The sequence below is a fragment of the Balaenoptera borealis genome (assembly GCF_965194805.1).
Source record: "Balaenoptera borealis genome assembly, chromosome: 18".
In the NCBI taxonomy this organism is placed as follows: domain Eukaryota; kingdom Metazoa; phylum Chordata; class Mammalia; order Artiodactyla; family Balaenopteridae; genus Balaenoptera; species Balaenoptera borealis.
This window is the reverse complement of record NC_138877.1, coordinates 65,159,379-65,187,219: the sequence shown is the minus strand read 5'-3', so window position 1 is coordinate 65,187,219 and position 27,841 is coordinate 65,159,379. Positions and strand designations below refer to the sequence as shown.

Genomic DNA, 27,841 nt, shown 5'->3' with positions numbered 1-27,841 from the left:
TTGAGAATCTGCCTGCCAATGCAGGGGACACGGGTTCAAGCTCTGGTCTGGGAAGATCCCATATGCCGCGGAGCAACTGGACCCGTGAGCCACAGCTACTGAGCCCACGCGTCTGGAGCCTGTGCTCCGTAATAGGAGAGGCCGCGATGGTGAGAGGCCCGCGCACCGCGATGAAGAGTGGCCCCCGCTTGCCGCAACTAGAGGAAGCCCTCGCACAGAAACAAAGACCCAACACAGCCAAATAAATAAATAAATATTCAAATAAATAAATAAATAAATAAAAATAAAAAGCTCTTCCTATTCATCTGCTTTGAGAGGAACCACAAGGAAATTACTCTGGAAATATATGCCTTTCTGGGTTTCAAGAGAGAATCTTGTACATAAGCTTATGCAGGTCATTTAAGTTTTCTTCTGGAAGGCTCTAGTAAGCCAGGGCACAAGAATATGGACAGCAGAGAAGAGCCCAATTGGCTCCTTTCAGTGAAGGGGATAGAACAATGTGATGCACACATGTGGGAACAAAAGGAGATCTGACTCTTCCACAAGTGCCCGGGAACTGCTCGGAATCACCAGCCTCAAATCCTGCCTGGTCTTGGGGCTGGACTATTCCTCCTCACTTCACAAAAGCCTGAGAAGAAAGATGAAGAAGGCAGACATTTCTTTTCTCTGCCCATGAAGAATGACACTCAGAGAGCCTCCTGTACCTTCTTTCCCTATTGTCTTAGTTTTAAGTCTGGTGAGAGAAATGGATGCAGAAGACACATGGTGTGCCACCAAAAAAGATGTATCCCTGAGCAAAATCCAAAATTAAAAAGACATTATAAAGGGAGCTTTATTTGCACAGAGTTGATTAAGTGGACAGTATGCCTCCAAAGCACTGAAAATCACTGGTCATATGACATTTCAAAATGATTATTGAATTGAACTGAAAAATCCCTGGAGCCAAATTTAAGGTCTCCCTTAAAACTCTCAAATTTAGGATCAAAGATTAAGCAACCATGTAAGCAAAGGTAAGAATTCCTTGTCAGGGGAATAACCATCATTTTACTTAGATTTTTATAAAAACTTTTTATTCCTTGTAATTATTACCTCTAGGATTCTAAGATGCAAGCGATTTCTCTTCCTTTAGCTGTTTCCATGAGGTTTACACAAATAACGTGGCCGGTCAAGGGGAGGCTGGTCCCCAATATTCCTCCCTCTCCTCTGACTCTCCTTCACCTTCCCCCCAATGCTCTAAACCATGGGCAGGATTCTACTCTGGGGCCCAAATGAGGGTCTCTTCAAGGACTGGTGTTTCAGGAGATAAAGGGCCTGAAAGAGGCCAGGTTATGAACCAGCTTTGAGCCCAACTGGGAGAAGTGAGACAGGGTCTCTTTGCTTATAATAATGACAAGAATGTTTCTTTGCCCATCACAATTTTTTCCTTCAGGCCCCTCTCATAGAGCAAATTTACTTCCTGTAAGAGGTCTAAGGTTTGACCTGTCCACCTGGTTTTCAAAGTACACTCTATAGAGGCGTTACCTGAGCTAATCCACAAAAAAAACCTCTCTTTGTTTTTAAAAGATAGACTTTCTTGAGCAATGAATGGGCTCACAGTATCAGCACGTTTGGGAAGGGTTGTTTTTGTGGCTCAAGAGAACAGGGATACCCACTTAAAGTTCAATCACCTATTTCATAATCAAAGCCTCTCTCTATTGTCACCTCCCTCACCTTCTCTTTAGGAAACTCCTCAAAGGGGATGAAGCTCGCCAACGACTGGGGGACGAAAGTGGCATTCTCTGCAGAAAGAGGAGTCCCTCACTTCTGAGCCCCCGACCAATGCCTGCAGCTGCTTCATTCTGAGCTTTAATCAGAGCCCTCAGACACTCTTTAGGCCTTAAGGAGGTTCTGCTAATTATCATCAAACCACTTCTGATTGTCATAAAAAGAAAAAAAAATAAGTTTAACGATTTCCCACTGCAATAAGGGTCCTCACTTAAGTCTATACTGTCAGTCTAAAAGGACATATTGGGCAATTTCACGTGTTTATTTAGCAGTATTCGATGGAAGAACATAGTTTAGTAAATAAGAATACTTCTCTTTGTTATGATATGCCAAATATGTATTTCAAAATCAGTAAAATTTCAATGAAAAGTTGAATGAAAATATAATGATTTTTTAGACAGGAATCAGACAGGAAAAGGAAATTAAAGGTATCTAAATTGGAAGAGAAGTGGTAAAGCTGTCATTATATATAGAAGACGTGATACTATATATAGAAAACCCTAAAGACTCCACACAAAAACTACTAGAACTGATAAATGAATTCAGCAAGGTAGCAGGACACAAGATTAACATACAGAAATTGGTTGCATTTCTTTACACTAACAGTGAAATATCAGAAAGGGAATGTAAAAAAACAATCGCTTTTAAAATCATATCAAAAAAAATTAAAATACTTAAGAATAAACCTGATGAAGGAGGTGAAAGACTTTTATGCTGACAACTAGAAAACATTAATAAAGGGAACTGAAGATGATTCAAGGAAATGGAAAGCTATCCCAAGCTCTTGGATTGGAAGAATTAATATTGTTAAAATGACTATACTACCCAAAGCAATCCACAGATTTAAGGCAATTGTTATCAAATTACCCGTGACATTTTTCACAGAACTAGAACCAATACTCCTAAAATTTATATGGAACCATAGAAGACCCAGAATTGCCAAAGCAATCCTGAGGAAAAAGAACAAAGCAGGAGGCATAGCCCTCCCAGACTTCAGACAATACTACAAAGCTACAGTAATCAAAATGGCATGGTATTGGCATTAAAAACAGACTATGGATAAACGGAACAGAATAGAGAGCCCAGAAATAAACCCACACACCTACAGTCAACTGATCTTTGATGAAGGAGGCAAAACTATACAATGGAGAAAAGACAGTCTCTTTAGCAAGTGGTGTTGGGAAAGTTGGACAGTGCATGTAAATCAGTGAAGTTAGAACACACCCTCACACCATACACAAAAGTAAACTCAAAATGGCTTAAAGACTTAATCATAAGACATGACACCATAAAGCTCCTAGAAGAGAAGACAGGCAAAACATTCTCTGACACAAATCGTACCAATGTTTTTTTAGGTTAGTCTCCCAAGGCAATAGAAATAAAAGCAAAAATAAACAAATAGGACTAATCAAAGTTACAAGCTTTTGTACACCAAAGAAAACCATAAAACAAAAAGGCAACCTATGTACTGGGAGAAAATATTTGCAAATGATGAGACTGACAATGGCTTAATTTTCAAAATATACAAACAGCTCATACTACTCAACAACAAAAAAACAAACAACCCAATTGTAAGCTGGGCAGAAGACCTAAATAGACATTTTTCCAAAGAGGACATACAGATGACCAACAGGCACATGAAAAGATGCTCAACATCGCTAAATATTAGAGAAATGCAAAGCAAAACTACAAAGAAGTACCACCCCACACCAGTCAGAATGGCCATCATTGAAAAGCCTACAAACAACAAATGCTGAAAAGGGTGTGGAGAAAAGGGAACCCTCCTACACTGTTAGGAATGTAAGTTGGTGCAGCCACTGTGGAAAACAGTATGGAGGTTCCAATTCCACTTCTGGGCATATATCCAGACAAAACTATTATTGAAAAAGATACATGCACCCCCTATGTTCATAGCAGCACTATTTACAATAGCCAAGACATGCAAATAACCTAAATGTCCATTGACAGATGAATGGATAAAGATGTGGTACATAAAATGTAAAATAGATAGCTAGTGGGAAGCAGCTGCATAGCACAGAGATCAGCTCGGTGCTTTGTGACCACCTGCGGGTGGGATAGGGAGGGTGGGAGGGAGACTCAAGAGGGAGCAGATATGGGGATATATGTATACGTAAAGCTGATTCACTTTGTTATACAGCAGAAACTAACACACCATTGTAAAGCAATTATACTCCAATAAAGATGTTAAAAATAAATAAATTTCTGAAAAAAAAAAAGATGTGGTACATATATACAATGGAATACTACTCAGTCATAAAAAAGAATGAAATAATGCCATTTGCAGCAACATGGATGGACCTAGAGATTACCATACTAAGTGAAGTAAGTCAGAAAGAGAAAGATAAATACCACATGATATCACTTATATGTGGAATCTAAAATATGACACAAATGAACTTATCTGAAACAGAAACAGACTCAGAGATATAGAGAACAGACTTGCAGTTGCCAAGGGGGAGGTGGGATGGGGGATGGATGGATTGGGAGCTTGGGGTTAGCAGATGCAAACTATTATATATAGAATGGATAAACAACAAGGTGCTACTGTATAGCACAGGGAACTATATTCAATATCCTGTGATAAACCATAATGGAAAAGAATATAAAAAAGAATGTGTGTGTGTGTGTGTGTTTGTGTGTGTGACTGAATCACTTTGCTGTACAGCAGAAATTAACACAATTTTGTAAATCAACTATACTTCAATTAAAAAAAAAAGAATGATTTATTATAACATCAACTGATAGAAGCTATACTTTTCTTTAAAGCCAGCAGGCGATTTTTGAAAAATGTCCGTTTAAATATGCCAATGTATTTTATGCATGGTGTTCATTTTGGTTTCTACTCATTCTACCTTCATCACTTGCCAAATAAGAGACCCTTATATTATCTTCAAAAGGTAATAAAAGTGCTCACAGTAGACACATACTGCAAGAGCAGATAAGGGCAAATTAATGATCATTTCTGATAGATATGATTATTTAAATTACCCACCTCTAAGCAATGAAGTTACTAAATTAATCTTATAATAAGTGCAGGCAGAACACTTCAGTGTAGCGATTTATGGTAGGACACACAAACTTCATGTAAATATACACTAAATTTACTGGCCCATGTATATTTTTTTTCTGAAGGTACACAATTAAACCTCATTAAATAAGAGTTAGCTGGCACAGCAGAGTCAGGAAAACCAATACTCTTATTCAATGTAATATTTTAAATGGAGCACTAGCTTCAAAACTGTTTTCATCATGGTTTAAAGTTTACACTTCTCTAATTTAATCCTTTGTGCCATATTCAGTAGTAATTTTTTCCTTTGTTACTAACATAACACAAGTTCATATTAGGAATGTGACCCCAAAATGGCCACTCTAAATTACAGCATTTAATGTAGTAAATTGATCATCCCTCAACACAACTGCAAGACTGAAAACTGTAGTCTTACTGGATCTTTTGCGTACTCTGCTGGAAGACAAGACCCTCATTATCTTAAAAAGAAACCCTACCCACTAACCTTCTAAGCTTAAAACAACTTGGGATCAAGGTAAAAGCAGTACAAGTGGTTACAAATTACGCAGATAATACACAACAGTTTGCCCTATTTCAGTCCCAAACTGGGAAACTGCCCTCTATTAAAATCTATCATCAAAAGCAGCTACTGCTGCTGTTTCCTAAGAGGTATGTTCTCATTTCTAATTGGAGGACCTTATTGAAGGGTCAACTAGTGTACCTGTTTCAAGAATGAGGGAATCATCTGAAATCACTTTAAATCTTGGTTTCCCTCTTGCTCTCCTTTTTTAAATCGTGTAGCCTCTGAATGAACTGATCATCATCCATACTCAGAAGAAAAGAAGACTCTTTGCCAACAAAGGAAAAAGAATTTAAGTCCCATTAAGTTCTCTTTCAGGGGCTCCAGGGGCAGTTCCAAGGGATTTAATGCAGACTTCACAGTGTCAGAGACAAAGGGCCGACTGCATTAGGCTAGAATCCAGTTGTATTTCTTTACTAGTAACAGCACATCCGCCTCTTCTGTCTTTCAGTTTTGTTCGCAACAAGAAAAAAAGGGAAATAAAACCAGGTAACCAGGGAGAAGTCTTAAAGAGACAGCTGTAGTTCACCTTCTTTAACCTACTGAAGAAAACTCAGGGAATGTAAAACACCGAAAGAGCAGAGTGGGCTATTTAAAAAAATACTTAGCTTTTGCTTTGATTTAAAATAAAGCCTATTAAATACAAAACATCAATCTGTTTAATCATGATAAAGATGATGGCTGCTGATCTGTGTCAACCCTTGGGCTGCAATCATAAATACTGAATTTGCATGGAAGCCCTCTTCAACTGAAAACATTTTCTTTGTGCCAAGAGGACAAGGGCCTCTAGGTGTAAAGGATCATCCAAAGAAGTTCTGAAATCCATTTTTCCAGATCCTTTCAGATTAGCAAGCTACTCCCTGAATATAATCTCACCTTGGTGTTCTTTCTGGGGAACATACTTAATTACTTCAGATGGTGAGCACAAATGCTGCATACATTTCATCTACCTGTTTTGTTTAAGGAAATAACCTAGGAAGTGCTTCCATTTTTTGCTTATTCCTGAAATTTTAAACACAGTTTGAGGAGTTCATTCTTACAAATACAGTACTTGTTTTTGAAAGTTCCCCTCAGACCTCCAAGACTGATTGTCACCACTCCCCTGCCTCTGGATCCTATGCAGGTCTTTGCTGCTATAACATCTCCCCCAATTCCGACATGCTCATGGGGGGGGGGGGTCAACAGTGACGGTGATAAGCCTGGGAGAGAGAACATCCTGGAAGCTCGCTGCTACTCCCAGGATCACAGGGAGCCAGGGAAGATGATGGGGGCCTGGCCCACCTAAGCGGGGCAACTCAAAGAAACAGCACTGGGCTCCCCCTCTGCAGTTTGCTCGCAGTTTCTTAGGTTCCCTAAATCAGGGTGTTGAGACACATGCAACACTGCTTCCTACTCATTTTAGGAGAAGAGGGATGTAAGCTTTCTGCACTTAGATAAGTAACTTCAAGTAACCAAACGACCAGACTTTCTCCACCTCTGCAGCCAGCTAGACATTGTAAAGAGAAAGTGCTCTTGGCTCTAGAGGGTAAGAGTTTGAGTATCTTCTCCTGACACTTATTAGCCCATGACATATAAGTGAATAACACATTTCTAAACTGATACTCTCCAAATAAGGGACATAGCATTAGGAGTAGTATCTTCCACCTTTGCTCTATACTTACTCACTTTTGTTATGGTTTGGAGAATCATTTTGAATGGGGTGGTAGGAAAAATGGGGAAAATATCTGATGAGAACATCATTAAGTTCAACAAACATTTATTGAAAAAAAATAAATTTGGAGTCAGACAGTTTTAAATTCTGATTCTACTGCTATTTGACTCAGGGTAAGTTATTAATCTCCTCAAGACTCAGTTCCCTAACTGGGAAACAGGGCTAACCCTGTGGGGCTGCTATGAGAATCTGGAACAACAATGAAGCTCCTGGTGTGATGCTGACATGGACCAGGAGCCCAGCCCAACAGGGGGACAGTGAGGGGTGGTGTTTGTCAAACTGCAGGTGCAACCAATGGATCATGATGTCAATTTTGTACCTCATGACCATCATTTTGTCTTTTATATGAACTAGAATAGAACTGATAAAATAGAAAATATCAGAGTACAGAGCAAGAGTAATATTGTTTTGTGAAATTTTTGTTCCTCTCTGTGTGTGCGCACGTGCACATACACTTGAAATCATGATAAGAAGCAGTTCTATTGTGTCAGTGGTCAACAGTGCGTTGAAGTCATTAGCAGAGTGGTTAGCTTCTCAGGTTATGGAGTCAGAAATCTCCGTAAATTAAATTTGAATCCTGTTTGTATATTTTGGAAATTAATCCCTTGTGGGTTGCATCATTTGCAAATATTTTTTCCCATTCCGTAGGTTGTCTTTTCATTTTGTTCATGGTTTCCCTTGCTGTGCAAAAGACTTTAAGTTTAGTTAGGTCCCATTTGTTTATTTTTGTTCTTGTTTCCATTACTCTAAGAGACAGATCCAAGAAAATATTGCTGCGAATTATGTCAAAGAGTGTTCTGCCTATGTTTTCCTCTAGGTGTTTAATAGTCTTTAATTCATTTTGAGTTTATTTTTGTGTATGGTGTTAGAGAATGTTCTAATTTCATTCTTTTATGTGTAGCTGTCCAGGTTTCCCAGCACCGCTTATTGAAGAGACTGTCTTTTCTCCATTGTATATTCTTGCCTCCTTTGTCTTAGATTAACTGACCATAAGTGTGTCGTTTTATTTCTGGGCTTTCTGTTCTGTTCCATTGATCTATGGGTGTGATTTTTGTGCCAGTACCATACTGTTTTCATTACTGTAGCTTTTTAGTGTAGCCTCAAGTCAGGGAGTGTGATTCCTCCAGCTTCCTTCTTCTTTCTCAAGGTTGTTTTGACTATTCAGGGTCTTTTCTGTTTCCATACAAATTAAAAAAATTTTTGTTCTAGTTCTGTGAAAAATGCCGTTGGTAATTTGATAGGGATTGCATTAAATCTGTAGAATGCTCTGGTAGTATGGTCATTTTAACAATATTGACTCTTCCAATCCAAGAACACAGTACATATTTCCATCTGTGTTGTCTTCCATTTTTTTCATCAGAATCTTAATAGTTTTTGGAGTACAGGTCTTTTGACTCCTTAAGTAGGTTTATTCCTAGGTTTTCTTTTTTTTCTTTTTTGATGCAGTGGTAAATGGGATTGTTTCCGTAATTTCTTTCTGATAGTTTGTTGTTAGTGTATAGAAATGCAACAGATTTCTGTATATACAACAACTTATACAGCTCAATATCAAAAAACCAAACAACCCAATCAAAAAATAGGCATAAGATCTAAACAGACATTTCTCCAAAGAAGACATACAGATGGCCAACAGGCACATGAAAAGATGCTCAGTGTCACAAATTATTAGAGAAATGCAAATCAAAATTACAATGAGGTATCACCTCACACCAGTCAGAATGTCCATCATTAAAAAGTCTACAAAAAATAAATGGTGGAGAGGGTGTGGAGAAAAGGGGGCCCTCCTACACCATTGGTGGGAATGTAAATTGGTGCAGCTATTATGGAAAACAGTATGGAGGTTCCCTAAAAAACTGAAAGAAGAGTTAACATATGATCCAGAAATTCCATTCCTGGTCATATATCCGGAAAAGATGAAAACCCTAATTCAAAAAGATACATGCACCCCAATGTCCATAGCAGCACTACTTACAATAGCAAAGACATAGAAACAATACACACACACACACACACACACACACACACACTGGAATATTACTCAGCCATAAAAAAGAATGAAATAATGCCATTTGCAGCAACACAGATGGAGCTAGAGATTGTCATACTAAGTGAAGTAAGTCAGACAGAGAAAGACAAATATCACATATCCCTTATATGTAGAATCTAAAAAAATGATAGAAATAAACTTAATTACAAAACAGAAATAGACTTACAGACACAGAAAACAAACTAATGGTTACCAAAGGGGAAAGTGATGGGGAGGGATAAATTAGGAATTTGGGATTAACAAATATACACTACTATATATAAAACAGATAAACATGGTCCTGCTTTGTAGCAAAGGGAACTATATTCAATATCTTGCAGTAACCTATATTATAAAAGAATCTGAAAAATTTACATATATATAACTTTTATATATATAATATAAAATCACTTTGCTATACACCTGAAACACTGTAAATCAACTATACTTCAATTAAAAAAAACCAAACCCACACACACCCACAATTTGAATCCTGGCTCTGCCGCTTACTTGGTAAGTGGGGTAAGCTCACAATGCCTTGGGTTTTAAATCTGTCAGATAAGGATGACGAGAGAATTGTGAGGATTAAGTGGCAGATGGTGGGAAAAGAGGCTAAAACATGTTAAGGATTCTGCGATTGTTAGGAATTATTATTAATACTTGTGTAACTTGTCAGGGCCTGCAACAAGCACTAGAGCAACAGAAATGAGAGACACAGGCCCTCTCTTCAAGGAGAGGAAGAATATAGTCGAGAATGTGGGGAGGGATGAGAAAAAAATGCCGGAGGTCTTGGTGGGGAACTGGAAAGTACAGGTGGGTACAGGGTGGTAGTCAGGAAAGAACCTGGTGGGAGGGGAGCCAGAAATCAAAAGAATATAAAAAAGTGATATTCTCTCTTCTTGTTCTTGGTAGAAAATAATTAGATACATTTCTCTGTTAATGCTTTTCCCCAAAACTCCTGTGTTGTTGTTTTTTTTTTCTTTACTCTTTAAATTTATATAAACAATTTGGTTTTTTTTTTTTAGAAATGATAATTTTGTATATTAAAAAAACATAGGTTTATGTTTATACTCTTTAGCATGTATGAGTTATTTGGAGAATACAACTTTTCATAGTGTTATCCATATTTGAATTTCCATATAGGCTGCAATCCTGATGGAAACAATTTGGTTTTTATTATAAGGAATAAATATAAAGAAAATCACCAAGGATCACAAAAACATTAACAGAAATTAAAGAGCAAAGTCAGTCCAAAATGTGTTACTCTTTTTATATCAGTAGAAATAATACCTAAAAGTTTAGTGCCCTGATCCTTAAGAACAATGATAGCTCCTATCGACTGAGTGTTCCCAAGAACCAGGCATGGGCCACAAATGTTTTCACACCCACTTACATCTTCACAGCAAATCTGTGTGGCAGTAGTTCCTATACCTGGTTTAAGAATGAGGAGGACTCTGAAGCTTGGAAGCCAAGTGACTTCATCAAGGTCACACACTCGTATGAGGCAGAACAGGAATAAAGATGTAGGTCATACTGACACTCAGTCTACGCTCTTAAACATTCTATCCCTGGATGCCTCCTGAATGATTTCCTGGGACCTTTACACATTGCACAGTGTCTACAGATTCTCTCTCTCTAATCAACCAACACTGCACCCTGGAGACAAACACATAAAAAGTGGAAAATAAAGGTTCTGTGTTTACAGTGGTTGGTGATCATTATCTACATGGATACAAAGCTTAGCGCTGTTCTATAAACACACTCTCTGGAGTGTGTACACAGAGCATGCTCAAAAGTAGGGTGGAAACTGATGGAACAGAACCAAAACCTGGTGATGTCAAGGTATGTTTAGTCTTTGCTCAGATGTGCTTCCAGACATTTTCGGCAGAGCCAAGAATCATCCAACCTTTCTTTATTTATAGAGTTCTTTACGTACACAAACATACAGCCTTTTCTTATTAAGAAACATTAAAGATAATGCAGGGCACGCTTCCAGATCCTTTCATCCGAGAATATGAAAGGACTTTAGAGACATGCCCATTATTTCTACTAAATAGTCTCATTTGGCCATTTCAGAAATGGGTACAATCAAAACTTAAAACTTGGGAATCTAAACTCATTTATTTTCTACTGTAATCACTAAGTCATGAATCTAATAGCCAGAGGAAATCTTTAAATACAGGGATTATATGTACTGAAAAGTTCTTCCCATTTTTCCTGAAAGGGATGTCTTAAAAAATTTCTTTTTAATTGTAGTAAAACACACATAAAATTTACCACTTTAACCATTTTTGAGTGTACAATTCAGTGGTATTAAATACATTCACATTGTTGTACAGCCATCACCACCATCCAGCCACAGAACTCCTTTCATCTTGCAAAAATGAAACTCGGTACCCATTAAACAACAACTCCCCACTTCTCCATCCTGGCAGCTCCTGGCAGCCACCATTCTACTTCTTGTCTCCATGAACTGACTACTCTAGGTACTTCATATTAGTAGAATCATACCGTATTTGTCCTTTGCGACTGGCTTATTTCACTTAGCATAATGTTCTCAAGGTTCATCTGTGTTGTAGCATGTGTCTGAATTTCCTTCTTTTATAAGGCTGAATAATATTGCATTGTATATATATGTACCACATTTTGTTTATCCATTCATCTGTTGATGCACCCTTGGGTGCCTCCACCTTTTTGCAATTGAGAATAATGCTGCTATGAACATGCTTGTACAAAGAGCTCTTCAAGACCCTGTTTCAATTCTTTTGGGTTTATAACCTTATGCAGAATTACTGGATCATATAATAATTCGATTTTTAACTTTTTTGAGGAAACTCCATCTTGTTTTCCACAGTGGCTGCACCATTTTACACTCCTACCAGCAATGCACGAGGACTGTAATTTCTCTACATCCTAGTCAACACTTGTTATTTTCTTTTTTTTTAATAGTAGACATCTTAAGGGGTGTGAAGTGGCATCTCACTGTGGCCTGAAAGGAATATCTTGATTTCAAAAATACTTAGAGTAATTCCAGGTATTTTAGAGGCCAGGGGTAGGTAGCAACAGCTGTACTCAGTCATAAGACACAAGTCCACGTTCTCCTTCCTTTGGGTGCCATGTTCTATATGCTTCCTAATAAACAGGCATTACAGAGCTCATTATACCCACATTTCTGGATGAACATTTGCCTGGATCTTTTTGTGTCGTCCCCTCTTTGTGTTTCTCATCTCAAGAGGGTGTTTTTCTGAGCTTCCCTTGATGGCCAGATAATTGTAGAGAATTTAAAAAAAAGAAACACTCAAAATTAAAAAACAAAATCAGCAAGGCTGTCAAAGCAGAGGGCAGGATGGAAGATGAAGGCACAGGGCCTATGTTGCCCTTGGGTATATACCTGTAGGATAGTAATTACTCAACAAATATTCACTGAATTTTGTGGGGTGGGTGAACCATAAGGAATGGCAGGAGCTTCTCCTGTGCATATAATCCAGTCTCTAAAACAATCCCTGAAAGTCATACATCTTTAAGAAGCAGAACAAAAGAGAACAGAAGCAGAGCCCAGGAAGAGAAGGTCAGTTCAACGCTCCACCGTCACAGCAACTGTGTATAGGGTCTCTGGGAAGCACTCCACATGCACTGACTTATTTAGTCCTCACAGCGGCTCGATGAGTTGGTCCTGTCAGCTGCCTTGTAAGGGGGAGAAGACTGAAGAGCACAGAGATGGGATTCCGTGGCCTGTGCTCTTCCTCATTATTCTGTACTGCCTGCCTGGTTAATCATTTATTAAGGGTTGAATTCTAAAAGGTTCCCCAGACCATCAATACACCCTCTAATTCTCAAAGCTCCACAGTTTCACCAAGCCTTCCAGGGAGATAATCACCTTTGAAAAAGTAGCTTTATTTCCTACAGCAAAATTCCATCTTTAAGACACTTAAAATTCGTGTTTCTCTATAGGAACCTGTCCAGTGCTAAACTAATCATTTATCGTTTGTTCTCAGTATTATGTGGTTATCAGTGGATAAAAATGTGGCACCTGAGGAAGTATGAGTCCAGAAATCTGTCTGGGTCAGTTATTAAATCACATGCACACAAAACAAATGAAAGAACAAACAAACCAACCCTGGTATCTGCTGAAAGTATCTGCTGAAAACACCTGCTGCTAAAAATATGCTCTATTGGGGGAAAACGGATCGACACTTTCATGCAATTTGAAAAAACTAATCAACTTAAAAGCAATTAAACTTAGGTGCCTTATAAAAAGAACATGTGAGAATGTTCTGATGTGCATACCTGAGGTACAACTGACATTTTCTTCCTTAAATGGTGAAATCCAATTACGGTTGTCAAGATCCCATCGATGGAAATTTCAGGTTCTAACAGTCTAAAAAGGGCAGCGATGAGGGAACTTGTTCCAGCTCCTGTTCTTCCCACAATGCCAACCTGTAAAGAGATCCATCGGGATTAAGAATTAACAATATGTAACAAACCTAGGAGAAACCCTGGCTGTTGAAGATGAATTTTTAACGTTCTATATAAAGAGTAGTCTGTAAGTTTCTCAACCATGGCACTGTTGACATTACAGGCTAGATAATTCATTGTTGGGGGGTCAGGGGCCTGTCCTGTGTATTACTGTAGGCTGTTTAGCAGTAGCCATGGACTCTACCCACTAGATACCAGAAGCATCTCCCACATTTTGGCAACCAAAAATATCAGATATTGACAAATGTCCCCTGGTTGAGACCCCCTGGTCCCAAAAAGAGTTAAAAATAACAGAATCAATCTACTGGCAGTGAAAAGCTAGCAGTCTCTGGCATGGACATATATACACTACCAAACGTAAAATAGATAGGTAGTGGGAAGCAGCCGCAAAGCACAGGGAGATCAGCTCGGTGCTTTGTGACCACCTAGAGGGGTGGGATAGGGAGGGTGGGAGGGAGGGAGATGCAAGAGGGAGGAGATATGGGGGTATATGTATATGTATAGCTGATTCACTTTGTTATAAAGCAGAAACTGACACACCACTGTAAAGCAATTATACTCTAATAACGATGTTAAAAAATATATATATATATATAAAAGCTAGCAGTCTCCTAAGTCAGCAGTCCACACCCTTTTTGGCACCAGGGGCTGGTTTCGTGGAAGACAATTTCTCCACGGACAGGCGGGGTTGGAGGGGTGGGGGATGGTTCAGGCGGTAGGTAGTCCGAGCAAGCGATGGGGAGCGGTGGGGAGCGATGGGGAGCGATGGGGAGCAGCAGATGAAGCCTCACTTGCTCACCCGCTGCTCACCTCCTGCTGTGCGGCCCGGCTCCCAACAGGCTGCGACTGGTACCAGTCTGCGGCCCGGGGGTTGGGGACCCCATCCTAAGTGGCCCATAAGAAGTTCACTTTTAAATTAGCTTTATTCCTACTGTCTAGGCATTTTGACCTTGAGAATTATGTGGGTAATTTTACAGAGATGTCAACAAGTCAAGTAAGAAGTGTTATACACAAACAAGTACTCATTTTCTCAGGGATCTATTATTTAAGAGGAATTATTCTTTGGTAGAGAAACTAAATCACTTCCTGATGTTAAATATCTTAATTATACCCTGTCTTGAAAGGAAACGTCTTAAAATTATAAAATGCAGGTCTCAGTGCCGTAAAAGACAGTAGCCAGCAGACAAAATACACATAATGAGATCAACAACAACACAAACAACATTGGCTACTTATATGGGACCTTTCCTCTGAGCAGTTCAAAAGGCATTTTATAAACAACTTAATACTTACAATTGCTCCTTGGAAAGATACATGCAAGTTTCAGTCTAGTTATTAAAGCCAAAGTAGAGAGAAATTAAGTGCATTAAGAATAAGATTAAGGAATCAATATAATGCAGGTAAAATGCTGGTCAGGAATAAAACTATACTGTAAAAACTGGCTTTTAAATGTGTGCATCCAAACATGTACTATACAGAAACTGGCCTTTTTTATCAATAAGCTTGCCCAACTCTGTGGTGGGAGCTTCCCAAGAGATGATTTCATTTCTATTCAGAAATTTGGAATCGATGTGGGGAGTAAGACATGCTTTCAATCATTTGTAAATTTATTCAGCAAATTTTTAAAACTCACGGCTTTAAACAGAGAAGAACTAAGTCTTTCTGAGCATGTAATCAGAATGCTGGGAACTTTTCATATTTTCTCATTTGAATGCCTCCAAAGTTTCGAATTTTTGTCTGTAAAATCAATCATAGCATTTCAAAAAAGAATTTATCTCTATAGAGATTAAATGTAAGAAAAGTGAGTTTAGCTAATTTTATTATTTTGTAGCCATTTTATACCTTATGTTAAACCTTAATATATGTAATATAGATGGGCCATTCTCTGCATATAGGCAGGCCCTAGTGCGTGTATATATATATGACTCATGTGTTCTGTGTACAGGCAGACCTTGAACATACTGTGGATTTGGTTCCAGACGACCACAATAATGTGAATATCACCAAATAAAGCAAGTCATAAGAATTTTTTTGTTTCTCTGTACATATAAAAGTTGTGCTTACACTATACTGTAGCCTACTAAGTGTACAACAGCATTATATCTGAAAAACAATGTACATACCTTAATTTTCAAATACTTTATTGCTAAAAAAAGTGCTAACCATCATCTGAGACTTCATTGGGTTGTAGTAACATTAAAGAATGCTGACCACAGATCACCATAACAGATATAATAATATTGAAAAGATTTGGCATATTGCAAGAATTACCAAAATGTGACACAGAGACAGGGAGTGAACAAAGGCTGTTAAGAAAAATGGGGCCAATGGACTTGCTTGATGCAAGGTTGCCACAAATGTTCAATTTGTAAAAAATGCATGATCTGTGAAGCACAATAAAACCAGGTATGCCTGTATTTCTGGGTGTTCTCATATGTAAACCAACACACATCAGGACACAGGCGAGAACTGTGTCTGTGAGAATGTGCATATGTTCCCATACTATCAGCTCTACTGAAACTGATCCATCTGCGCAAACTGGAACATTTGTAGACTCTTGGTAAACGGCAGAGATATGCAGGGGCACCGAGGGCTGCTCACAACCACAGGACTGTGAGTGCCTAAGAAAAAGGCAACTCAAAGAAAATCTGCTCTGGCTGTTTCTGCCATTCAGTTATCAAAATACACTCTGGAAGTCTTTCCCAGGACACCAATGGGTTTTTCCAATTGCCCGTGGAGAGTGTCACCAGTATCAGTAAGTTTACATTCCTAACACCAAAGACACTTGGAGACAGTCTTATTTCAGTGTTTTGTGACATACCCATTCTATTTTCTCAAACAGGCCAGGGTTGGCCTCTAACACACCAACTTGTTAGACATTTGCACCTGGATCTCTCTTCATACGTCAAACTCAACATGATCAACACCCAATGCCCCACACAAAACAGCTGCTTCCTCTGACTTCCCCACTTTACTCTCATTACTTCTCAGGCTCAGCGGCTCACAATGTCCACCTTACTTCCAGCTTTCCCTGAGTCCAGCATGGTGCCAAGCCCTGCAGATTCTACTCCTGCAATGTTTCATGACTCAATCCCTCACTGAGTCTCTTTCCTTTGAAACTCTTTCCTTAATCATAATCAGTGCAAATGAATTTGAAAAGTAAATTCTAGCTATACCCCAGCACTCTGATTAAACACCATTCTTAAGATGTTGATGTTTTTACTTTCTAGACTTGTATGTTGATGTGTTCTTGAAGATACAAGCTCATATACTTAAACAGAATGGGATTAACATGAACATACTGTTGTAATCTGCTTTCATTCAGTATTTCATAAAAGTATTTATTTTAATGGCTACATAATATTATAGTATGTGTGATCATTTATTTAACTAACTCCCAATTTCCGGATAGGTAGATGGTCTCCAGTATTTTGCTATTATAAATAACTCTGTTAAATATCACTGAAGCTAAATCTTTGCAAACAACCTTCATTATTTCCTTAAGAGAAATTCTTAGGTGTGCAACTGATAAGAAACAGGTATGAACACTTTCAGAGGAAGCCGTTAAGTAGCGCCAACCTACCCTCCAGACATATGATAATATTTTGTTTTCCTTTTTTTTTTATGACCGTGCTGCATGGCTTGGGGGATTTTAGCTAACCATACAGGGATTGAACCCGGGCCCACAGCAGTGAAAGTGCTGGGTCTTCACCACTGGACTGCCAGGGAATTCCGGATACCATTTTCTACTCCCACTCGTAAACCTAGGTGCACATTCGCAAACCTAGGTGTTATAACTTTGTTTTAATTGACATCAGTTTGAGTCCAAAAAGTGGAATCACTTTCCCTGACGTCTTGCCAGAGGCCCAGCAGCTACTGGCTCCCTGCCTTCCGCATCTGCCCACTCTGGTCCACGCGCACCCACTTCTCAGATTAAACTCCCGAAGGTGGCTCTGTGCCCGTCTCTCCACCCCGGGAAGTCTCTGCTACAAAACTGTCCCCGCTTACCTCTCCATCCTCCATCTCCACGAGGCAGCTTCCTTAGGGTTACTAGGTAGTTGTGACGGCTGAACGTGAAAATGTGTGCTATACACCGGGCAGTTCTTTTCCCTGAATGCTCTGCAGGTGCCTAGTTCTTCATTCACTGAATCAGGGCATCGTGCCTTTGCTCATGCTGGTCCCACCTCCCGGAATGCCTTCCACATGCTGAAACCCTAACCATATATCACTAAGTCTGCCTCACCGGCCTAATTCCTCAGAAATGCTCTCCCTGACCCCTCCTGTGGACTTCTCTCAACCCTAATAGACGTGATACCATCTTTTTCTAAAGTTCCATAAAAATGATGACCTCCTTCTATCTTACAAAGCTAATATGGCCTTTTCCTTATTTTTTCAACTGGACTGTATGTGTTGACAGTATGATCTGTATTGGATTTGCCTTTGTATTATTTGTATTACCTGTGGTGTCGTGAGACAAACAGGCATTATGTAGGGAGCTGAGATTTTTAACTCAAGCTGGAGAAATTTATGGAAAATTGATTACCATATTATTTAGGTATATGATAAGTTGGACAGAGAAAAGACATGGCAGATGGGTCCTACCGCCATAAATGCAATTGCAAATGGCCAACCTCACATTTTCACGGGGCAGACAACTGATACAGTATAAGTGGTTACGGTCATTTTACACACTATGAAAATGACAACAATCTTTGTCCAGGCATTTACTCTATGCTGGTCTCCATGCTGGGTGCTTTAAGTGTCTTATCTTGTTTAAGTTGTTCAACAACCCTAGAGGTTAGGTCCTATCACTTCCATTTTGCAAAAGAAAAGATTGAGACTTGGTAAGATTAATTAGTCTGCCTGAAATCATGGAGCCCGTAAGTCACAGGACGGGACTCAAATACACTTGCATCGGCCTCTTTTCCATTCTGCTGATGGCCTCCTTATCACCTGGATGGCCTGGCAGCTTATTATGCCCCTCTGTGTAGCTAGAAGAGAAAGCGGGGAGAAGTGTAGCTGCAGTTAAAAGAACAGGCCTACCATATGGATCCTATGCCAGACAGTTAAAGCATGACATGAACACAGGTACCTGAGCTCAGGTGGGCTGGCTGTCAGCAGGAAGAACTGGCACCCACAGCTGGGCTGGGAGAGAAACCTGCAGCTAAGTGGGCACACGGTGCCTGGGAAACAGGCCAGACAGACCCAGTGCCCTGCTTCGGGCAGCAAGAGTAATTTTTGATCCCGTCAGGTGGTGGAAGAGCTGCACATACACTGCTACACTGGGCTGTCTCTGACTCCGGGCCCAGGCAGGGCCGAGCCTGTGGTGAAATACCTATAGTGCCCCCAGGAGGCTGGTGTGGGGAAGGCCAGACAGCAGGATGAAAACTGCCTGTGATGAAGACAGACTCCACTGAAAAGATGCAAATAAATGCACTGGAATTACACAGAATTAGATTATAATGTAAAGGCACGATTTGCAGAATATAAAAGTATGTAAATTTGTAGGGTAAGTGGCACAAAACTTTCTAGAGCCGCATGCTAAGACACAAGAGGGGTTAGGTGATTCATGAGCTCAATTGCAAACTGTCAAAGGACATTTCTTGGAAATCACAGGTTATCAGTCATCAAAAATTGCCTATGGGAGAGAAACGACTTTACTGGGAGGTCTTGTTTAAATGTGATTCTGAGTCAAGAAGTCTGGGTGGGCCTGAGATTCTGCATTTCTAAGAAGCTCCAGGACCCACCAACCACCATGAGGCAGCTCACCACACAGGGAAAGAAATGCTGGGATCCCCATTCCATGGTCGGTTTCCAAGAAAGATTCACCTACAATGTCACTGATCTAATCTGCATCCAAGAGGAACAAAGAGTCCCCCTGCCACACTGACGAGGAACCCAACAGCAGATGCAGTGCTAAATCTTAAGCTGGATTTTAAAGAGGCAAATGGCTTAAACAAACCTTTTCTCTTGAGTTAATGACTGTTGTCAGGTCCTTCAATACCAGAGGCCCATCCAAGCTGTACCTTAAGTTAATATTTTGAAAGAAAATCTTTCCTTCATGGGGCCAGGCTGGTGGTAGATGATGAAAGAAGTATTTCCAGGGTGCTTCTTTCTCAAGGTCTGTATATTCAATCACTCTTTCTACTGAAATCATCTGCAACACATATGACATCACATGAGTTACGAAGGGAAGGTCTCGTTCATGGATGTTCAGAGATTGTAAATGAAGCATTCTGCTTTTATATCTTTACATCTGCGTTTCTATGGTTAAGAATATATACAATGGAATATTACTCAGCCATAAAAAGAAATGAAATGGAGGTATTTGTAATGAGGTGGATGGAGATAGAGTCTGTCATACAGAGTGAAGTAAGTCAGAAAGAGAAAAACAAATACAGTATGCTAACACATATATACGGAATCTAAGGAAAAAAAAAAAAAAAAGGCCATGAAGAACCTAGTGGCAAGACGGGAATAAAGACACAGACCTACTAGAGAATGGACTTGAGGATATGGGGAGGGGGTGGGGTGAGATGTGACAAAGTGAGAGAGTGGCAGGGACATATATACACTACCAAATGTAAAATAGATAGCAAGTGGGAAGCAGCCGCATAGCACAGGGAGATCAGCTTGGTGCTTTGTGACCACCTAGAGGGGTGGGATGGGGAGGGTGGAAGGGAGGGAGATGCAAGAGGGAAGAGAAATGGGAACATATTGTATATGTATAACTGATTCACTTTGTTATAAAGCAGAAGCTAACACACCATTGTAAGGCAATTATACTTCAATAAAGATGTTAAAAAAAAAAAAAAAAAGAATATCTCAGGTCTTAGCAAACACAAAGGACAGAAGTAGGAGTTTGATGAAGCCTTTGATGATTTGCAAACTTGTTTATGGCCCTGTAACACTGTCCTTTACAGCTACTTCCTTCAACACTGTATTAAAATTAAAGAATTAGAGAAATGAAGGCAAAGATTTTATTGATCCACTTTTCACACCTGAATAAAAAGCAAAAGAATTTTGTTAAAGAAAAGAATACTGATGGACGCCCGTCAGTAATGTGTTGCTACAGAAGGGCCATCGGTTATAGACGAGCAGGACTGGATGGTCACCACACCTCACTTTAATAATTAATCATGGGCTTCTCTGGTGGCGCAGTGGTTGAGAATCTGCCTGCCAATGCAGGGCACACGGGTTCGAGCCCTGGTCTGGGAAGATCCCACATGCCACGGAGCAACTGGGCCCGTGAGCCACAATTACCGAAGCCTGCGCGTCTGGAGCCTGTGCTCCGCAACAAGAGAGGCCGCGATGGTGAGAGGCCCGCGCACCGCGATGAAGAGTGGTCCCCACTTGCCGCAACTAGAGAAAGCCCTCGCACAGAAACGAAGACTCAACACAGTCATAAATAAATAAATAAATAAATAAAAGAACGTGAATTTCTTTAAAAAAAAAAAAAAGCAAACTGGGCTATTCATTTAAAAAAATAATAATAATAATAATTAATCACTTTCTACTCTATTAGAAGAAAGAAATGGAAAGATTTTGTTTCTACTGTTTCTCTCCCTTTAGGAGAAGATGCTAATATTCAAAAGAGAGTATAATTTACATATCGACTGAGGTCTTTTAAACAACTTTAATTTGACACCTTTGATAGCTCATTCTGAGAGGGGGCTTATCCTACCAGAAAAAAGGGACACCAGCAAATTCAGGTGTTCAACACATACAAGATCAAGTGCTAAAATGGGGACAGAGGAACCTATTAATTAAATAAACAAACCTCAAAATACTGAATTCTTCTTTTACCAAAAATGAGGAATTACCCATTAAGAAACAAAAATAAACAAACCCCTAAGAAATTAGCTTATATTCTCTCCAGGATTTCAGAACCTCCCTCTTACAGAGACATTTATTATATTTGAAGACAGCTTATGATGAATATAAAATCTGCTGATATGGCACACATAAGACTGAGAAAAAGATGTATATATTTTATTTTACATTAACTTTAAACAGATAGAAGAGGATATAAAAAAATCTCTTAACTATGACGTAAAAATAACAGTTTTACTATTTTACATAAGAATTGCTTTTATGCCATTTAATGGCAAGGAGACTTGACAAAGCTAAGAACGATAAGATAAGATAAACATCACCATATTCTCAACTTTGACGCTTTGCCTGATGCACCACTGGATCATCCCCATGAGCGTGAGGGCGAGAGACAGTGCCAGGCCAACCCGCCCAGCATCCAAAGCTAAATGAAGAAGAAGAAGGGGAACAAAGTCAGTCTCATTCTCAACCCCTTGCTCAGCTCCTCCTGTCACTTTACCAGGACCCCTTTACATATTTAAATCATTTCATACAATGATAGTATTACTCATACTTTTACTATCTGTTGATTGAGACCATAATACAGTGAAAAAAAACCCCACTATAAATTTAGAAAGACTGTTAGATGTGTTTATTAATCCCAACAGGACTGACATACATTTTACAGTATTATATAGGTGAGGAATAATGTCATCATTCAGACTTTCGTCATTACGGTTTCAAGAATCATTATGTAATTTCACTTACTATGTCCAATGTAGCTGCAGGTGAAACCACGAAAAACAAGGCAATGGGTTTTAAGAGCCAGTGCTTTTAAATCTAAAATACCACTCTCACTGTTTCTTATTCAGTGTTGTTACTATGGAGTAGTTAGGGATGGTGAGTTCATGGCACGCAGGCCAATACCTGCTCGTCTGGTACCCACACAGCAGAGGATACTGTCCTTTCCTACAGGGAATCTTTCTCACCTCAATACCCACAACTAAGAGATCTGAGTAGCCCTAAAGCTAAAACCTAAAGTGCTCAGCTGAACAAAAAGCTTAATGGTAAACTTGGTTCTCTCTTCCCAACTATAGGACACTACCTGGAATGTTCAGAAGGTCGGCTTGCTGCAGTTGCGAAGACCTCCACCCGTTCAGAGAAAGAAAAAAAAAGATAAAAGGTCTCATCAAGACACAAATGACTTCACGTGGACCACACTGTGGAATCACACGCTATAAATGCTATAATTTATTAGAACCAAACAGTGTATATTAGACAAGATGGCAAGAGTCTAATTTAATAACTGTAAACAAAGCTATAAACTGTAGGCATACCACAAACGTTCACATCTGTACTTACTTTCTGCCAGAATCAGGGACACAAAGGCAACAACAGTGACAAGGATGGCACAGATGGCATCCAGACGCACGGCCAGCCATCGGGACGTAGTCAAAAGCAGTAACCAAGCCTCTGGATTTGTGAACCGTAATAAGCATAATAAATAAGTAGAAAAACCATGTTAGCTGCTTCTAATGAGGGACAGCATTTTGCTCAGTTGAGCTACACAAGATTTTACACAAGGTAGGACAGCAAAGCTCCACACCCAAGGAGCCTGAACACTCCAGAAAGCTAGGTTTTGACAGAAGACAACATATGGTACACATAGGAATCAGTCCAGGGGCTTTGTGGGAAGCATGCACTGAAAAATTCAACCCACAGGTTATAAACAGAAATACAATCATAATAAAGAACATGGAAAAATGGTCTCATCGGTACATTTCCTGCAGTGGTGGGCGTCAAAGTGAGGCTTATCCTCTCACATGTCAACTGTTCCCTTTTCTCCAGTAGCAGAGAGCTCAGCTCGCACTCTGCTTCCAGCACCTTCTGCACTTACTGCGGGGCCCTGCGTAGCGTTTATTCTTACGAGCCAGTATCTAAACGACCACCAGCTAACAGGATCTGCATGTGGCTTTCAAAATGCCACTTTATCTTCAAAATACAATAAAGACTGGATAACTGAGCCAGGATTTTATAGACTTAGAGGAAATTCTGAAATTTCTACCTAGAAAAAACTTCACTGATACAAAGAATAATACACATCAAGTGGGAGGCAAATCAGGAAATTATTTTCCTCAATCACATCTGCTGCCCTTCATGCTGTGAAAAGAGAGTCGGCAAACTACAGCCTGGGGGCCAAAAACGGCCCACCACCTGTTCTGAAAATAAAGTTTTATTGGAACACAGCCATGGCCATTTGCTGATGTATTATCTTTGTCTGTCTTTGTGCTAAAACAGGGAAGTTGAAAAGTTACAACAGAGACAGTATGGCAAACAAAGCCTAAAATATTACCCTCTGGCTCTTTGCAAAAAAAAGTTTGCTGACTCCTGCCCTAAAGGGACAGAAAGCCACAGGTCACAGTGATGGAAGGACAACATAAGCCAGTGAGGGGAGAAAAGCAGGGGGTGTGACGGGAAGAGAGGAGCACAGAGGGGAGGCTGAGAGGAAGGGGTGGGGAGGAGGACGTGGGGAGGCAGAGAGAGAGGTGTGGGCCAGCGAGACCACCTGACAAGGACTCAAGCCTCAGAAAGCAGCACCTCCCATCCTTTGAAATCATTTCCAGAAACTTACAGACCTGAATGCAAGTCCTGGTGTGTGTCGAACACTTCCTGAAACTTCTTTTTTTTTTTTTTTTTTAATGTATTTTTTTTTAAACGCATTGTTTACTTTGTTTATTTATTTATTTATTTTTGGCTGTGTTGGGTCTTCATTTCTGTGCGAGGGCTTTCTCTAGTTGTGGCAAGCGGGGGCCACTCTTCATCGCGGTGCGCGGGCCTCTCACTATCGCGGCCTCTCTTGTTGCGGAGCACAGGCTCCAGACGCGCAGGCTCAGTAATTGTGGCTCATGGGCCCAGTTGCTCTGCGGCATGTGGGATCTTCCCAGACCAGGGCTCGAACCCGTGTCCCCTGCATTGGCAGGCAGATTCTCAACCACTGCGCCACCAGGGAAGCCCTTCCTGAAACTTCTGTTCAGCATTGTTTGCCCGGATGGTCCAGAGTCCCCGGAGAGAAGATGCTAAGTGGGAAAACACTAGGCTCCGAGCTGGGGAAGCAGAGACAGACAAACAACAGAGAAAGTTAGGGAGGCTGGATGCAAGGAGACCAACTGCCTCTCGTGCTCTGTGGTTGCACATCCTGCCAAAGGGCTTCCTGGAGGGCTGCCTGGGAGAAGAGGGATGATGTCGCTTCTGTAGAGGGTCCTCCGCATGAAGCCTCAAGCTCACACCTGCTCACACCTGCTCACACCAAGCTGCACTTTAATGACCTGGAAACGAAGATTCTCTCTGAACCTAGCTTTGACCAGATTCAAATCACAGCTAGATTTAGATACAGAAATTCTCTACTAGCTCATTCATCAAGGTCCTCCTCAAACACGCTTCCCTCCAAATTCTTCCCTGATATCCCTCCAGTTGGAAACTGTTCACTAATTTTTTAAAAACTTAATGAAGTATCGTTGATTTGCAATAATGTGTTAGTTTCAGGTATATAGCATAGTGATTCAGTTTTTTTCTGATTATGTTCCATTATAGGTTATTACAAGTTACTGAATAGAATTCCCTGTGCTATACAGTAAATCCTTGTTGCTTACCTACTTTATCTGTTAATCCCATACTCCTAATTTGTTCCTCCCTCCCTCCCTGCCCGCTTTGGTAACCGTAAGTTTGTTTTCTGTCTCTGAGTCTGTTTCTGTTTTGTATATATAGTCATTTGTATTATTTTTTAGATTCCACATATAAGTGATATCATATAGTATTTATACTGCCCTTCTCTGACTTACTTTACTAAGAATAATATTCTCGGGCTTCCCTGGTGGCGCAGTGGTTGAGAACCTGCCTGCTAATGCAGCGGACATGGGATCGAGCCCTGGTCTGGGAAGATCCCACATGCCGCAGAGCAACTGGGCCCATGAGCCACAACTGCTGAGCCTGCGCGTCTGGAACCTGTGCTCCGCAACAAGAGAGGCCACGACAGTGAGAGGCCCGCGCACCGTAACGAAGAGTGGCCCCCGCTTGCCACAACTAGAGAAAGCCCTCACACAGAAACGAAGACCCAACACAGCCAAAAATAAAAAATTTAAAAAAAAAAAGAATAATATTCTCTAGGTCCAACCGTTTTGCTGCAAATGGCAATATTTCATTCTTTTTCACGGCTGAGTAACTACTGTCCACTAATTTTTGAGTCAGCAGCATTTTTAAAGTTAATTCTCTGTGAGAGTCCTCAGCACACTGAATTTTGATGAGCATCTCCGTGTCGTCTCCACCTTAGCTTAGTAACGTCAGGGCTGGGATACAATCGGCATGCCCCCCAGACTGGAACAGTGCCAGGCACAGGGCACGGGGGAGAGAAGAAGGTGAGCGGACAGTCTGCCGTCCCCCTGCCTCCTGGGGCTCTCCCTGAACCTGCGTCAAGAGCCCCTCTGCAGGTCACCGAGCCTGGGTATCGCACTGCCCTTGTGCCCACAGGACCCGGCAGCCGAGGCGTCTCTGAATAGTCTTGACTCCACTCCATGAACCTGATGGATGTTTTTATTAACTGCCTGCTGGATGCTTGAGGCTTCCGGAGGTCACTCTGCATGTGACACTCACATCGCTCTTTTAGAATCTGACCGTGGCCTTAGTGTCCATTCTCTTTTGAGTGACGTCATGTGGGTTTGGGGCCTGGTGTCACTTGACTGGCCATTCATTTCCTGCCATCTTCTCTAAGAGCACACTGAACACGAGCACCAGGGTCTGGCTCCTGCACATCAGGGAACAGGTGGGCTTCAGGCTGCTGGGCAGGGAGGACCCTTACGATTTTCATTCCCCACCGTGAACTAGGCTATAACCTGCTGTTGTCAGGGACAGTGTGAGTCTGTGACCTTGGATATGGCTTCATCATTCAGGCACTGCCAAATGAATAAAGTTGGCTAGAGAAAGGCAGCCAAACTTCATCCTGGTTTTATGTACTGCTCCCTGACTGACCACTGCTATGCTCGCTTTTGCAAAAATATGCAAAAAAAACCCCATTATAATCAGCTGCAGATTTGTCATTAAGATGACAAAAGTTAACCTAAGCTTCCAGAGGCAGCTAGGCAGTAGGATCTGAAAATAAACCTCAGGACTTTAGTAGTTCTTCAGAGCACAAAAATGAAGCAGGTTTATGTCGTCTGGCCACAGCAATCAGCCGTCCTTCTTTTTGCTAGTGGCTCTAGCAGTGGCCTTAAGACATACTACCATTTACTGTATAGAGAAAACAGCAGTGTTATTATTTATGACAGAGACCCACTATCTAGAGAGAAAACATAAACAGTTCTAATGAACTGACCACCACATTTAGTTATCTGGGGGAGTGGGGGAGGGAGTATACAGACTGAACTTACGGTCTAACACTGTCACAGCCTACTAGGGTGCCGAAACACAAATACCCCACAGGAGCTGTGCCCAAGTTTTCAAAACCCCCATAACACACACTGAAAAATTCCTGCACTGATTCTTTAAAAAAGCCTCAGGAGGTGCCCTTCTCTCCACTTTCATATGGATGGGAGGTGGTCCTCGCCCCAGGCAATATTCTCTGTCAAGCATTCCTTCTGGAGCAACTCCTCTTTGAACGTACCACGTCTGCTTCGCAACAAGACTGCTGAATGACTCCGTTTCATGAGTGGCCTCAAATCATAAAACATCTGAAGCCTCGCGCACACAGAAGACCAGATGGAGCTCATCACTTCCTCTCCTGCTTCCCCAGGTCCTACCATCCTACCAAGTCACACGGGCAGAACAGCGCACACACCTGGACTCTAGCGCTCCACGGTCCATTCAAACACCTCACAAAACCAGACCTCACGGGGCTTTAGCTGGTTCTTTTGATGACTGAAACTTTTTTCCACAGCTTTTATGAAACTGATGCCCACTTTCCTTTATGTAAACACTTAGGATAAATGCCTCTTAAGAATTTACTTTAAAAAAAACATACAAATACCACAACAAAAAAACTCCTTTGTCTTGATGAATTTAGATTTTTTTTCCACTTAGTAGATCCGAAGAACCTTGGGATCAATATGCTTCCCTTCTTGGCTTGGTTTCTAGAAAGTTAAGTTGGTATTAATTTGCAATAACTACCTATATGGTTGGGATTTCTGATGTAAACAGCTTCCTTCCTTACTTTTTGGCTACTGTCCTTATACCTTTTTAAAAAATATATAACAATTCTACTTTCCTTATAATTTTTTGTTTTAATATTAACGAAATATGTTTGTGCATTAATAGTGAGATAAGCTCTGAATTATTTCATCCTCTCTGATTACCTGCAGAATAGAATAATTAATCATAAAATGTGTTTCCCATTATTCTAAAACTAGGAAGTTGAATGGCGTAATAAACTAAATGCGTACTCAACGGATTCCCCCT

At 40.5% G+C, this 27,841-nt stretch overlaps 1 protein-coding gene across 1 annotated transcript in view; it reads right to left on the bottom strand.

Annotated features, from left to right (window-relative positions):
• LOC309615811 (ATP-binding cassette sub-family C member 4-like) overlaps positions 1-27,841 on the bottom strand; it is a 204,891-nt gene that overhangs the window by 41,376 nt on the left and 135,674 nt on the right. The window contains 5 exon segments of the mRNA XM_082365781.1: positions 13,397-13,546; positions 19,548-19,742; positions 21,742-21,842; positions 22,760-22,870; positions 24,394-24,501. Coding sequence (XP_082221907.1) covers positions 13,397-13,546; positions 19,548-19,742; positions 21,742-21,842; positions 22,760-22,870; positions 24,394-24,501 — 665 coding nt within the window.